The sequence below is a fragment of the Siniperca chuatsi genome, linkage group LG5 (genome assembly GCF_020085105.1).
Source record: "Siniperca chuatsi isolate FFG_IHB_CAS linkage group LG5, ASM2008510v1, whole genome shotgun sequence".
In the NCBI taxonomy this organism is placed as follows: domain Eukaryota; kingdom Metazoa; phylum Chordata; class Actinopteri; order Centrarchiformes; family Sinipercidae; genus Siniperca; species Siniperca chuatsi.
The window spans coordinates 8,708,191-8,721,855 of NC_058046.1; the positions used below are offsets into that span (position 1 = coordinate 8,708,191).

General features: G+C 40.0%; 3 protein-coding genes across 5 annotated transcripts; 1 reads left to right on the plus strand and 2 right to left on the minus strand.

Annotated features, from left to right (window-relative positions):
- The first annotated feature begins 215 nt into the window (after positions 1–215).
- On the plus strand, positions 216–4,041 carry upb1 (ureidopropionase, beta). Of its 2 annotated transcripts, none has more exons than XM_044198169.1 (10): positions 216–502; positions 1,362–1,533; positions 1,705–1,792; positions 1,872–1,966; positions 2,051–2,209; positions 2,295–2,464; positions 2,628–2,709; positions 3,116–3,158; positions 3,555–3,715; positions 3,920–4,041. In XM_044198169.1, the coding sequence occupies exons 1-10, from the start codon at positions 399–401 to the stop codon at positions 4,001–4,003; spliced, it is 1,158 nt and encodes a 385-aa protein (XP_044054104.1). In that variant the 5' UTR covers positions 216–398; the 3' UTR covers positions 4,004–4,041. The 2 variants fall into 2 exon arrangements, with proteins under 2 accessions (XP_044054104.1, XP_044054105.1); XM_044198170.1 differs by having other exon boundaries at positions 223–502; positions 3,555–3,709.
- A 5-nt stretch (positions 4,042–4,046) lies between these two features.
- Positions 4,047–8,834, minus strand: gucd1 (guanylyl cyclase domain containing 1). Of its 2 annotated transcripts, none has more exons than XM_044198176.1 (6): positions 8,467–8,834; positions 8,257–8,341; positions 7,889–8,054; positions 7,696–7,787; positions 7,357–7,598; positions 4,047–4,737 (listed from the first exon to the last, which is right to left on the minus strand). In XM_044198176.1, the coding sequence occupies exons 1-6, from the start codon at positions 8,471–8,473 to the stop codon at positions 4,712–4,714; spliced, it is 618 nt and encodes a 205-aa protein (XP_044054111.1). In that variant the 5' UTR covers positions 8,474–8,834; the 3' UTR covers positions 4,047–4,711. The 2 variants fall into 2 exon arrangements, with proteins under 2 accessions (XP_044054111.1, XP_044054110.1); XM_044198175.1 differs by having other exon boundaries at positions 4,047–6,507; positions 8,467–8,824.
- A 121-nt stretch (positions 8,835–8,955) lies between these two features.
- On the minus strand, positions 8,956–13,654 carry p2rx4b (purinergic receptor P2X, ligand-gated ion channel, 4b). The gene is made up of 12 exons (XM_044198168.1): positions 12,464–13,654; positions 12,178–12,325; positions 11,933–12,004; positions 10,736–10,808; positions 10,531–10,627; positions 10,367–10,447; positions 10,098–10,239; positions 9,759–9,895; positions 9,594–9,687; positions 9,428–9,493; positions 9,233–9,331; positions 8,956–9,097 (listed from the first exon to the last, which is right to left on the minus strand). The coding sequence occupies exons 1-12, from the start codon at positions 12,592–12,594 to the stop codon at positions 9,065–9,067; spliced, it is 1,173 nt and encodes a 390-aa protein (XP_044054103.1). The 5' UTR covers positions 12,595–13,654; the 3' UTR covers positions 8,956–9,064.
- Positions 13,655–13,665: the final 11 nt, after the last annotated feature.

The window sequence follows — 13,665 nt, forward strand, 5'->3', positions numbered from 1 at the left end:
CTTAATCTGCAAAGTTAATAGCTTTTGAAGCAAATGTAATAAAAGGTTTCCCTGACAAAGATGGAAATGAGGAAAGCACCGTAAGTCAAAAATAATAATTACTATAACTTACTTAGGCCTACAGTAGCCTGTTTGGGTAGACACCTTAGACTTGTGTGTGTGTGTGTGTAGTGGAGTGAACATGACATGGGCAGCAAGGGGGGGAGGGGTACACAGGGTTAATTAATGACCCGACCTCTTTAAACAGCCGGTGGATGCACTCTGTAGGCTCTTCTTCCAAAAACCTTGAATGGATCAAGACTAGGGATTAAATAACGAGTGTAAAAGATAAAAGAGTCCGTTACCAGCAGACACTGAGCTGCGCTGCTGCGCCTGTGAAGCCGCAAACCACCGCAGAAATGTCCACATGTGAGTTAGAATCGCTGGAGAAGTCTCTGGAGGCCCACCTGCCAGAGGCCGAGCTCACAGAGGTGAAACGCATTTTATTCGGAAAGAACACAGAGTGAGTTGTCGCGAGACTACTTGTTTAACTGTAGTGACCCAGACCTATACATCATATTCTTTCTTTCTTTTAGCGTGCTTTTTCTTTTCAGTTTGTTCCTGGTGAAGTATTATTCAGCTGAGTGGACTTTGGTCCGTTTGGGAAGAGCTGCAGTGTTCAACACAACCTTTAACCTGTCCAAAGAAAGGATTACTCACTAAAAAGTTTCTGTGTCCAAGTATAGGCCTCACAGTTGTGTGTTTGCTACAGCTTCATAATAATGGTGTTATTGGTGTTGCATCTCCTTATACACAAGGGAGAATAATACAGTGACGAAAGAAAACACAAACTAGAGTTGAGAACTAACAATTATTTTCAGTATGATTCATCTGCAGATTATGTTTATGATGAACACATTACTCGTTTTGTCAATAAAATATCAAAAAACAGTGAAAAATGCTTATTATAAGGCAAGCTGTTCAAATAGCTTGTTCTGTTCTGTCCAACCAACAGTCCAACATCCAAAGAGATTCAGTTTACTGACTAATATGACAAAGACAAGCAGAAAATCTTCACATTTGAGAAGCTGCAACCTGCACGTTTGGCATTTTTCTTGAAAAACATAAATGATTAACTCTTATCATCAGGGTCATGTGGTTTATTTAGACATACTGTGTATTAGTCAAATTCAGTCCACTGTAAATTCTTGTCACAGACTGTAATATTCAGATCTCTCCTCTGTGCCATGTGGACAGACACTGATTTGACTGTCTGAGAACCAATAGGGCAAACGTTTTACTCACTTCTCACTATTGACTTAAAGGCCTGAGACACCCGACAAAAATGCTTCATATCTTATCGTTTGGGTGTTGGGTTACAGGAAGCTGGACCTCCCAGCATGTGCTCTGGCTGCTGCCTCCGAGCGTGACTTTGAGCTGAAGGGTTACAGATATGAAGCTGCACAGGAACAACTGAGGCCGCCCAGAAGGATCCGTGTAGGACTCATTCAGCACCGCATTGTTCTGCCCACTGATGCCCCCGTCCTGGACCAGGTCAGGACTTAGACCCATGTTACTTACCAAACAACACATGCAAACTGACCTGTTGTGGCATCCGTGGGATAAAGGCAGACAGGATGCTGTACATTTGATAGAATGAATTTCTTCTTGAAACTATTCAGGCAAACGTGACTGGTATAAATCCTCTGGTTGTCCCCTCCACAGATCAATGCCATGCATAGTCGCATTGGTGAAATGGTTGAAGTAGCAGCCATGTGCGGTGTAAACATCGTCTGCTTTCAGGAGACCTGGAGTGAGTGCTTTCATGAGTCAGAACTGCACAGTACATGTTAGCCTGTGAAAGAGACTAACCTGTCTTTCGCTGTCCACAGCCATGCCCTTTGCTTTCTGCACCCGCGAGAAAGAACCATGGACAGAGTTCGCAGAGTCTGCTGAAGAAGGAAACACCACACGCTTCTGCCAAGAGGTGAGGATACAGAGGTCTGACGCAGTGCAGGGATATGCTTTACTACAGAACACAAGCCTAATAACGCTGAAATTCTGTCATCAGCTGGCCAAAAAATACAACATGGTAGTTGTTTCTCCAATTCTGGAGCGAGAAGAGCTGCGCAGCACTCTGTGGAACACAGCAGTAGTGATCTCCAACTCTGGAAATGTGCTGGGAAAGAGCAGGAAAAACCACATTCCCAGGATTGGAGACTTTAATGAGGTTAGTGTGTGATTTCCACTGCACCTGTATGAAATTAGGCAAACTGCTATGTTCACTATGTTGGATTTTTTTTTTTTACACTCAGTCTACATATTATATGGAGGGCGACACTGGCCACACAGTGTTCCAAACACAGTTTGGGAAGATAGCTGTTAATATCTGCTACGGGCGCCATCACCCTCTCAACTGGTTTATGTACAGTATGAATGGAGCTGAGATAATCTTCAACCCCTCAGCTACTGTTGGAGCTCTCAGGTAAGGACAAAATGGAGCAACTATTATTTCTGGCATGGCTGTAATAGCAATTGCGAGAGCTGCTGGGCTGCCATTAACCCCCAGTTTCTCCCCCTCTCTTTACACTATGTACAGTCTTCCTGTGCTTGAATACATCAACAACAATGTTATTTCTTATCTACAGTGAGCCCATGTGGCCTATAGAGGCCAGGAATGCAGCAATAGCTAACCACTGTTTCACTTGTGCAATCAACCGTGTTGGGACGGTAAGTCAGTCTTTATAACTGCAATCATACACGTAGGTCTAATAAATGACAGCATATGAAAGCACATAGAATTGTGCCTGTGTTTTAAAAGAAAATCTGGATTGGTTAGAAAAATGGCCAACCAGTAGTCTTTATACGCTTATACTATTTGATCATTTTCAAACATTTCATAAAAGGTTTCTTTTGGTAAATGCTGCAAAGATGCAGACTATTTCCACACCCAGTTCTTCCCAAAATTGAAAGTTATGCATAGCAATAGGCTGTGAAACCTTCCACATGGCTGAAACTGACGTGACCGCAGTGACAGTGGTGGCCATGGCCCTGCTCAGGTGACTCTACTCAGCTGCTGAACAATCACTGTTTGGGAGCTTTTGTGACTTTATGTGCATTCTTGTATTTCACGCAGGAACATTTTAAAAGTGAATTCACATCTGGTGATGGAAAAAAAGGTAAGAGATTTATTTCCTAGATTTGAGAAAGTTGGCTACATTTTCATTTTAACTTTCTTTAACTTGTATGGCGAACTGAGAGTGGCGGAATCTAAATTTGTAGTTTATTTTTAAGGATAACCTGAATGTTATTCAGCACAGAAACACATAATCCTGTAACAGACCAAACTGGAAGATTAAATACATAAATTAAAGAATTCATTAAATGGCCAGATCAATCAGAAATATAAAATCAATAAATGTGTAGTTTGAAAAGTTGCAGTATTGCTTTTATCTATCAGTTCATTATTATTTTTCCTAGTCAGTCATGTTTGGTCCAACATACAGTAAGTAGCTGTTACTGGCAGGGTGAATTATTTCAGTGCCAGTTACAGACGTCTCTCCTGACTTTTGCAGCTCACCATGACTTTGGACACTTCTATGGATCCAGTTATGTGGCTGCTCCTGACGGCAGCCGCACCCCGGGGCTCTCTAGGACCTGTGACGGACTACTGGTGGTGGAAATGGATCTCAACCTGAACAGACAAATCAGCGATAAATGGAGTTTTAAGGTAAATGTAAGTGGGCGTAACATAAGCAGCCTCCCTGTATGTCTCATTCTGATTTACATTAAGAGAGGTTGTGTTTGTTTGTTCTTGCACTGATTGGATAGTTGTATATTGGATATACTTGCTAAAGTATATAGGTTTTTGGTTCAAAAATACATTTGTATTCCTCTGGACTACTGTTAATCTACCTGTTCACTATACCTTTCTTTGCAGATGACTGGGCGGTATGCTGAGTACGCAGAGGAACTTACCAAGGCTGTCAGACATGACTTCAAACCCAACATAGTGAAGGAGTAAATGATATTCCACTATAGTCCATAAAAGTATGAAACACACCAAGTTCAGTTTGTTTCTTTTTATTTGACATTCTGTGTTTATATTTGTCAGTCTGTCAGATTGGTTCCATTTTGTTGTCACTTTATCACAGAAAACTAAATTCAGGGTCAAACCAGGGCCCTGTTCTTTACATGTGGATAACTTACTCATCTTGACTTCATTGTTGATGATTTGCCTGGATTTTCCAGGTCTGTGAAGCTGGCTTTAAATGTATCTGGAGCTGATTGCAGAAAGACAAGTCCTTAAAGCGAGGCCATGTAACCTTTGTTGAACTGTGGCCACAAGTGACAATTATGGGATAATGCTAAATGCTAAAACTGTACTGTAACAGTAGCGCAAGTGGAGAAGAGTCACAAAGTCAGTGAACTGACTTAGTAATATCAGTTACACAGCAATATCTATCTTATGTTTGCTAACATTAGAGCCACTGGAAGCTAGGGGTCAAACCAGACCAAGTAAGACTGTATGTAGCAGCTGAGTGTTTTATTGCTTTTGAATTCAACTTTTCTTCAGTAAGAGGGAAAAAAAGTTAAGTGTTTTGTCTTTAAAAAATTAACTTAGTCTCGCTTTAAGCTCAAACCTGCTGAAGTGCAGTCTTTTGGCTGATTAGATAGCTGTCCTCTCAGGACTGTGTGGCCATGTACAGATTGTGGTTGACTGACATCTCCCTCACTCTCCAGTCAGCTTTGTTGCACCTATTCGGGCGGGGAAAAATAAAAATCACACCTTTATTGTTTTTGTTTGGTGACTTCACGTAATTACTCACATTACAAATTTACTTTGGTAACTATGAGCAAACAAGATAAATTCAACAAAACGTTTCTGATTTTACCATTTCTACCATTTTATAATGACAATTTGATAGAGAATTGTCATTAAGTTAGTTTAATAAATTATAAAGTGCTTATAATCTACTGTAGGAGATAGTTATATTTCATAATTGGAACATGCTTTAGGGAAGATACAGTACAGATGTTTAAGATAACTTAATTCACGATTAATAAATCCGTCCTCCAAAGAACCAAGTTAGCTAGATGAGAATTAACATGATCATACTAGCCAACATTAATAACTCACGTATGAAAAACAGGGCGCAGACCTGATTTTATTCCCTCAATGTCTGGCAAAATGTTAGTATATAATGAGATTTAAAGTGGAAGTGACTCATTAAATACTCAAGTGCCAGAAAAAAAATGACAAGGATGGAGCATATGTTCAAATCCTTCAATCACAACACATAATAAATGCAGCTCTATGTTTAATAAAAAAATAAAGTTTGCGGTTTAAAACGTGCCGTTTGTTCTTATCAAAGAGCCCAACCAGGAAATCAATCGATTCAGAAAAGCGATTTCATTGTAAAAAATTTAATTTAAATAACATATAATTATGTCTGGTTTGAAAAGTGTAGTGCAAAAACATGTACATAATACCAAAATTAACAAATAACGACAATGAGGAAATTACCTTCCCTGCTTTCAACAGAGAACCTGATCGAGTCAAAATTACACCTTTGTTCTGCCACATGACCAGAACAACCAAACTATGCATCCATCTTGTTGCCACGACACCAAAACACAAGATGTTGAGCTGTTTTCTCCAGTAAATGTTTCAGTAGGTCAATCCACTCTCTGTGTTTTTCTGCAGGCAGACTGAGTTCCATAGACAGACTATGGAGTATTGCATTGAACTAGTTTTGTCTTTTGATGCACATGTCACACTTTGGGGCATTAATTACCTGAGACTCTCAAAACACTACTTCCTGTATTCCCTGTTGATAGAATCATCAGAATAAAAAGTGACCGAGAGGCGCGTTAGGATTTTTTAAAAAGGCAAGTGGAGGCTTCAGACTTCAACACTGAACAGAACAAAAAAATTGGATATACTAAATGTTGTCATCAGCCCTGAATTATGTGCACACTATTTCCTGGTAATTCCTATGCTGTCATGATTCCCACATTTCATCCGCTGTAATTTCAGTCTGAAATCCTCACAGTTTGAGATTTCAATAGCTCTAATACATGAGCAGTCATCAAAATTCAACCAAAAGACACAATAAAATTAATTTGATTCATCTCAAAAAAGGGAAATAAAAAAATAAACAATTCAACTTAGACTGTTGAACCTCCCAGCTGTTAATCCTTCAGGTTTTCGAGCAGTACTGACTGTGCAAGAGGGAATAAGAGCGGTGATTCTGCAGCTAAATGCTTTTCATGTGAACAGTTGGGCCTATTAGCACCGGAGAGGGAGGCCCAGGGGATCTGCGACAATGGACAACAGGAGGGGCCACTAGTCCAAGACTGGTGACCTGCAGCATCATGCCACTATAATGATGAGCTGAGGAAGAGTGAAATCCAAATCCATCATCATGGTCCATCAACTCTCCTTAAAGATGAACAGGATATCCTCATCTGTCCCATAGCTCCGCCGGGCCTCCTCAAAGTTACTGATGCTGGTGCAGCACACCCCTGATTAACACACACACACACCTGTCAGTTCCAAACTGAAGACATAATTTGTTACTAGCAGTCGTAGGATGATAGTAATTCAATGATGATGAGTTTGCATCATCAATCAAACTTTATATTTTTTATCCTAATTATCTCAATAGTCCACAAACCGTTGTTTTGAATGCATTAGTTAATAGCTTACAGTTAACAACTAAAAAGTCTACATTGCTGGCAAAACCATGAATTTGAACCTTCTGAACAAAATGAACTAAAATATGCTTTAATCTAAGGCTGCAACTAATAATCATTTTCATTAATCTGTTTGATTGTTGTTTTTTAGATTAATTGGTTAATTGTTAAGTCACAAAAATAAAAAATGCCTCTTCTAAGTTGTCAGAGCCCAAGGGTGACGACTTCATATTGTTTGTTTTGTCTGACCAGCAGTCCAAAAGCCAAACTGTTATTAACTATTATGTTACTGTAATTTACAAACGCAGCAAATCCTTACATTTGAGAAACTAGAAACTGCAAATGTTTGACATTTTTGCTTGATGAATTAAACGAGTATCAAAAGTGTTGGCGATTATTTTTCTTCTTATTTTTCGATTCATTTATCGATTAATCCACTAATTGTTTCAGCACTACTTTAATCTAAACAGAAAAGTGAAATCCCTTTACATGTCGAAAAGGGAAACAGGCATCCAGGTCCTGATGTAACTTCTGACACTGTCTCTTGGCAATATATTTTAAAAGCTGTGACATTAAATCTATTTTAGACTCTTTTTCTAAGATCCATTAACGTTTTTTCCCATTCCAATACAGTTATGCCACATTCTGCTTGTGCTTAGGACATATGAGATTACTCACGGTCAGAATACGCAGGGTTGTTGTAGAAAATACAGCCAGTGGTCCTGTTGAAGCCGCACACTACCACAAAGTGACCCTGGTACTCTGGCTTCCTGCAGAAACACTTCTGACCCACAGGCAGGAAGCAGCAGTATTTGACAGGCGAGGAGCAGAGTTCACATGTCAAGACGACAGCGTTGACCAGCACTATGGCAACGTGGCCCTGCTCCAGATGAGACTGGATTTCCTGAACCGTCACAGAACTATGGAAAGATAAACACCGATACATTTCAGGTGTTAGGTTTACTTCGTCTAAGCAAGTGGATTGTCCATATGAATAAGAATGAACAGAAAACTCACCATTTATTCACCACCACACCTTTGCCATCTGCTTTGAGGAAGAGCTCGTTCACTCTGTCTTCTTCTGTATCAAAGTGTTTCTTATAAAAGGACTGCAAACCATACCAAAAGACAACAAAGACACTATCACACACACACAACTAGAAAAATTCAAATCTGGTTATGACTACTGATAGCTTACTCAGCAAAGTACCTGATTCCTAAAGCCCTTATCAACGCCCAGAGTCTGCGTGCAAAAGCAGTGTTTGATTCCTAGATGGCACATGAGGTAGGCCAGGTCAATAGTCCACACACTCTCTGTCAGCTTCAGCTCCCAGCATGCTCTCTGAAACTCCTCATCACTGACTGGATGGAGGTACCTGCAGGATCAGACAGTTAGAGGCTGCGACTCTCTGTAGGTTAACTTTAACGTTAGTGCACCAGTGTTACACTATACATGTCAAGCAGTTCCATGTCACTAGGTAGTACAATTTCAATAGCAGTGTATGGTATTAAGAACACACAATGCAAACGGATTAACATTTGTGATTGTAGAAGTTAGCTACTTTACTGTGCACTTACTTCAAGACCATCCTGGAGCAGGCTAACCCACAGTCCCAGTGGTACAGCTGCCGAATGACAGGTACGTTCAGCAAGACGGCATCCTCTGAGGAAACCCGGGGTCTTATTATTAACTTACACTTTAAAAACTGTACACTGACGCTGCTACCAAAATACAATGTTAGCTCAATACGTATGTATGAAGTTCTGACATCAGGTCGTGTCACTCACCTGTCATTCTGCAGTATTCTTTCTCAGACAAGCGGCCAACTAGCTAACTCAAGACAAGCTGATCAGTCCTGTTTACAGCATTTTAGCCGGGGTTGGGTTTCCTCATCGATGCTAACTAGAAGAAACCAGCTGCCCAACTGCAAGTTTAGCTGGCAGGCTAACAGTATTAACTAGTCTGTTAGCAGGTTCGCTGCTTATACAGCGAGGCTAGCTCCTCAACGCACACCACTGCTAAACATACATTATTAGTTAACTAAACAAATAAGTTAGAAAAACTCTATTTTAGCAAGTTTTTGTGACGGTGCCTCTATATAAGTCTCTTCTGCCTCTCTTCTCTGTTGTTTGCTAGCATACTGACCAGCTTCTCGTGTTTGGCTATGTTGTCAAGCTACACTGCCCCCGTGCGGTGTGGGGGAGTCATCTTTCATCTGTGACTGAGACTTAATTTTGTAACATTTCATACACATAAATACACATTTAACCACTTTTATTGAAGAATTCAAATGATGTTGAAAATCTCTGTTTTCATGTCAGTTTCTTTTTTTGAGCAGGTTCAGATCCCTCTGCAGAAAAATGTTCCCATGTTGATGTGACTATGCTACTGGGTTCCATAGGCGGTGCCCATTGACATCTGTATCAAAAAAATAGAAAGGAACAGATTAACTGTGGAGTAATGATTGAACCCCCAAAAAGAAAATGTTATTCAACATTATTACTGCCAGCAGTGAGGCATGTAAAATGTAAAACGGATAGATCAGTCACTTACTGATTCAGTCTCCTCATTTAGATATGTGACTTTATGTTTGTTGTAAAGATCTCTTTTTCTCATGCATTTCAACATAAACCAGTCGGAAACTATGGGAACCTGCGGGAAAACAGTCAAATTCTGTGTATCATTGCTTTTTCTAGAAAAGTGCATTTTTATCATGTTTCAAGTGCAGGGCTGAGCATGTCTACTCACCAAACTGAGGAATGATAGTGCTGCACCCAAGTTCACTATGGTTGGTACAATTCCAAATTTTCCTGCCTGCAGGATAAAAGAACCCCACAGGTATCGTCAAAGCAAAGACAACACACACATTTTGCTGATGAAGTCATTGCAATTTTAAGATTTATTCAGGCCTCACAGTTCCAAACACAAGGACGTCAAATCGGATCCCGTATGCTTTGATTAAGGTTCTAGTTTCCTCTCCATCTGGGGTCTTGTAGTATTTTGCAAACCTAAAAAAAAAAAATGTTTTTCCCCCAGCTTAATCCATTTATTAATAAGCATTTGTTAGAAAGGGTTTCACCTGAAGTTGTATCCAGGGGCCACATTATTGACAGGATTTTTGTTGTCCAGCCTGCGGAAGCTGTATTTGGGGTAACACTTCCCTGCCCACCGGTCCAGGTCACAGCTCCAGTCAATAATAATACCGAGTATACCACCCTTTATAAACATAAATAAAAGTTTAAAAATGATTTCATTATCCAACTTTGTATAAGTGTAGACAAATTTGACACTTTAATCACTTGTGAAAGACCTGACAACTGAAATGCAAGGGAGATAAGAGATAAGGAAGTGTGGAGGGATACATATTACAGTAATGAGCATTGTGAAAAATGGGTGTTATATTTCATTCTGGGCGTGCCTTCACAGCCATGTCTTCAAATTCCTCTCCAGCCTCTGAAACGATGTGTTTGAGGCGGAATATTGGGCAGTCAGGGTCTGTTGTACGATTGAACTCACACCTCTTCAGGTATGAGGAGTTAATATGTGGCAGTATGTTTCTTCTGGGGGAGGAAGGAAGACATACATTTGATATAATGGCACACAATAAAACATTATGTTTGCATATGCTGTACTGATAAGAGCCTGTACCTCTCCGCACATCTTTCTTTTACATTCAGAAACACTGACCTGTGAAAGTTGAACTTCGGGTATGTTATGCTGTTTTTGATCAGCACACTGAAGTTCTCTGCTACAGCCAGCAGTGCAGGTCTGTAGGGACAGGGAAACGACTTGTCAAGCCATATCTACATTATACTCGAATTACTTATAAATACTATAACAGTGCATCTTACTCAGGCAGCTTAGTGTCTATTTCAAGAGGGCACCATGAGAGCACTTCACAGGTCCGGACAGTCGTGGAATAGTTCTCACACAGCCCTGTCTGTATACCTGAGTGGAAAATGAATGTCAGGTGGTGTTTGCTGTATGGTGTCACATCATTTACAGCTGATGTATTAACACATATCAATCTGATGAAACCCAATGAGGAAGGCCTACCATTGCCTTGAGGATCACTGTGTCCCTTGATACAGTCACAATCATCCACACAAGTAGTTGATGGGTTTGGAAGCTGGAGGAGAAATCACGAGTGTTAATCCGTCAACTGATGTGATGCTGTTAGCATGAGGCAACATGTACATCCATATCAGAATGCCTTTTAAGTGAAGTTATTGGCCTGAGCAGGTCAGTGTTTATCCATCTGTAACATTCTATGATTTCCATAACAAGTGGAAACACTGGGTGCTACATCACAGAGAGGTCAGAAGTCCCTTTATGCTACACAACAGCAGCCCTGACACTCAACCAAAGGGTACTTTAGCAGGCTGGAAGTTTGCCAACGTGAGGGCCCTTTGGTTGCCACAACACCCCGCTGTCCCAAGTGGTCTTCTGCTTTATACTGAACAGTCCACATGATGAGACATGATCAGACATGATCAGACATGAGACATTTAAGAAACAAAATGAGGTACAACTCATCAGATTGTTCTTTAATTGTTTTGGCATTGGTGTTTCATCCATTAATCTTCAATATATCAGAGTATAATCAAACTGCATACAAATCTGTGTGACTACGGAGACCCTACGAGACTACATGGGGGAAAAAAATGGGTCCAATAGGGTGCCAACTTACTGGCGCTGAAATATCTAGACGATTAATTGATTTGCAATCGACAAAAAATTAATCAAAACAAAGTTGATGGTGATGCTAGAGGAAGAGTCAGGGGGTCACCAAAGTCATTAAGATTCCTGGTCTAGGCACCATGAATGTTTATGGAAATCCATCCAATAGTTGCTGAGATATTTCAGTTTGGACCTAAGTGGTGGACATTGGGATATTGGATTATCTGGTTTCAGCTTTCCAAAAGTGAGGATTACATAATCCTATTTAGAGGATGTGTTTGGGTTGTGTGCTATTGGTTGGACAAAACAAACAATTTAAAGACGTGGCCTTGGGCTCTGGAAACTTGTGATGGACATTTTCAAAATTAGTTTCTGACACATTAGACTAAATTATTAATCGATTCGTTGGGACAATAATTGATAGATTAATCAGTAATGAAAATAATCATTAGTTGCAACTCTAAAAGACCTAAACTCTAATGACATGTTGTGAATCAACAAACCATGTTCACCCTAGAAATGTCTGAGCAGGAACATCATAGGATGTCATATCACGTAGCATCAGTGACTCACCTCAGGACAACGGGACTGAGTTTGACGGGGGGTAACAACCATATTTGTTAACACAAAGAATGAATTATCACCCTGTTGAAGAGAAGCACAAGGCAATGAAAAAGTCTTACTCACACTCATAGTAGGACCAACTGTGTAGATCAGTTTAGCACAATGGCCACATACTACAGATGATAAGTTAAAGTGGAGAGTGGTCATTAAATTTATGTGCGCGTTTTTGTAGTAAAGATAAAATATATGTTTACCTGAGGTGGGATAACATAATCAGCCACATCCCAAAATCGGGGGTCCATGTCAGATGTGTTGGTGAAGGCAAAACCTTTCACTTTGGTGGAGACGGTACTGATGACAGAGTCTGTCTCCTGGTAGGCCTTCTGCACCACACACACATACCTGCAGGTTTACAGCACTATGATACTTGCACAAATCACCAGGCAGCTCATTACAACAGTATATCCACATTTGACCAAATCCCCAACCCAGAACAGTGGCAACACCATGCTCCCCCAGTCTAAGCTTTTTGTTACTTACCCCACCACATACAGCACCACCAGAAGTTGGGTGAACCTGAAGACACATCCTATCCGTACGTTTGGAATAACCAGTGTTTTTGGTGTTTCATAATGCAGACAGCTCTGGCAGCAGCCTGCAGTCCTGCTCATCGTTGCACCACACACCAGTGATGGACTGTGCAATAATGATGAGTGGACACAGCTGCCCTTATTCAAATCATTGTATTCAAATCATATTCACTGGTGCATGGACACATCTTCAGCATGTTTTACATATAGTGAACATATGGACAAACTATATACAGTATAGGCTGGACAATAACACTTTCTACATTTTCTGACCGTACTAAAAATGGTGCGTCAGAGATGATTCAGTGCAAAAATAAGTTTGCATAGAGCTGGTCAGCGTCATAGTTGCACGTTGAAAAGAGAAGGTGAATTTTACAACCACTTTCGATCTTAGCAGCGCGGTTACACTGATTCAGAGAATCTAAAATACATAAAGTAAGTTACATGTAACAATAGAAGAAGACAGAGTGGAATTGGCAACATTATTATCGTCCTTTCACCAGTGTTTGACCACAGTAATAACTGTTATGTAAATGTATATGCATAAATATTATCATCTTGATATTACAGTGTTTAGACATGTCTAGGTATATTGGTGTGGCTTGCATTTTAACATTATTTTGGTATTGTAAAGTAGCCATTAATTAAATCTTGCCTGAGACTACAATTGAACACTTGCCATTTTGCTAATTTCAGCACATGTGCAGAGATATGTAGAGTACATTGAAATACTTTAGCTGCAACATCATCAGGACATACTGTACATGATACTATATATTCATATGGATGTGAAAATGCCAAACACACTGCACTAACCACACATTGTTGGACAACCTATTACTCAGTATTTGGTCTCTGCTGTGAACTCTTCTTTAATAATCTATTCACTGGTCTGAAGATACTCGACAAAATATACTGCAGCAGACACAATGAAACTTTGTTAAAACTCACCACACATTTACATGCTGGTTTCAGACACTCACACTGCAATCTCTAACTGATTAAAAAATTGTAAAACAGAGCCTGCACACTGAGGAAAGGAATAGCTGAAACATTTGTGCCTGTTATTCTTCTGCATCGCAAAGGAATATCTGCGCAATGAGAACTCAATTCAATCTTATCACTACATTGGAATTTTGTTTTTAACATTTA

What these genes read in the sequence shown, in the direction of transcription:
- upb1 (XM_044198169.1), top strand. Translation starts at nt 399, where the DNA reads ATGTCCACATGTGAGTTAGAATCGCTGGAGAAGTCTCTGGAGGCCCAC. An exon ending in CTGCTTTCAGGAGACCTGGA is followed by an intron (nt 1,793 to 1,871) that starts GTGAGTGCTTTC and finishes CGCTGTCCACAG; the next exon opens with CCATGCCCTTTGCTTTCTGC. An exon ending in GCTACTGTTGGAGCTCTCAG is followed by an intron (nt 2,465 to 2,627) that starts GTAAGGACAAAA and finishes TCTTATCTACAG; the next exon opens with TGAGCCCATGTGGCCTATAG.
- gucd1 (XM_044198175.1), bottom strand. An exon ending in TGCTCCAGGATGGTCTTGAA is followed by an intron (nt 8,055 to 8,256) that starts GTAAGTGCACAG and finishes CTGATCCTGCAG; the next exon opens with GTACCTCCATCCAGTCAGTG. An exon ending in CAACCCTGCGTATTCTGACC is followed by an intron (nt 6,508 to 7,356) that starts GTGAGTAATCTC and finishes TGTGTTAATCAG; the next exon opens with GGGTGTGCTGCACCAGCATC.
- p2rx4b (XM_044198168.1), bottom strand. Translation starts at nt 12,594, where the DNA reads ATGAGCAGGACTGCAGGCTGCTGCCAGAGCTGTCTGCATTATGAAACA. An exon ending in CTCAGTCCCGTTGTCCTGAG is followed by an intron (nt 10,809 to 11,932) that starts GTGAGTCACTGA and finishes TTTCTCCTCCAG; the next exon opens with CTTCCAAACCCATCAACTAC. An exon ending in TTGAAGACATGGCTGTGAAG is followed by an intron (nt 9,896 to 10,097) that starts GCACGCCCAGAA and finishes ATGTTTATAAAG; the next exon opens with GGTGGTATACTCGGTATTAT.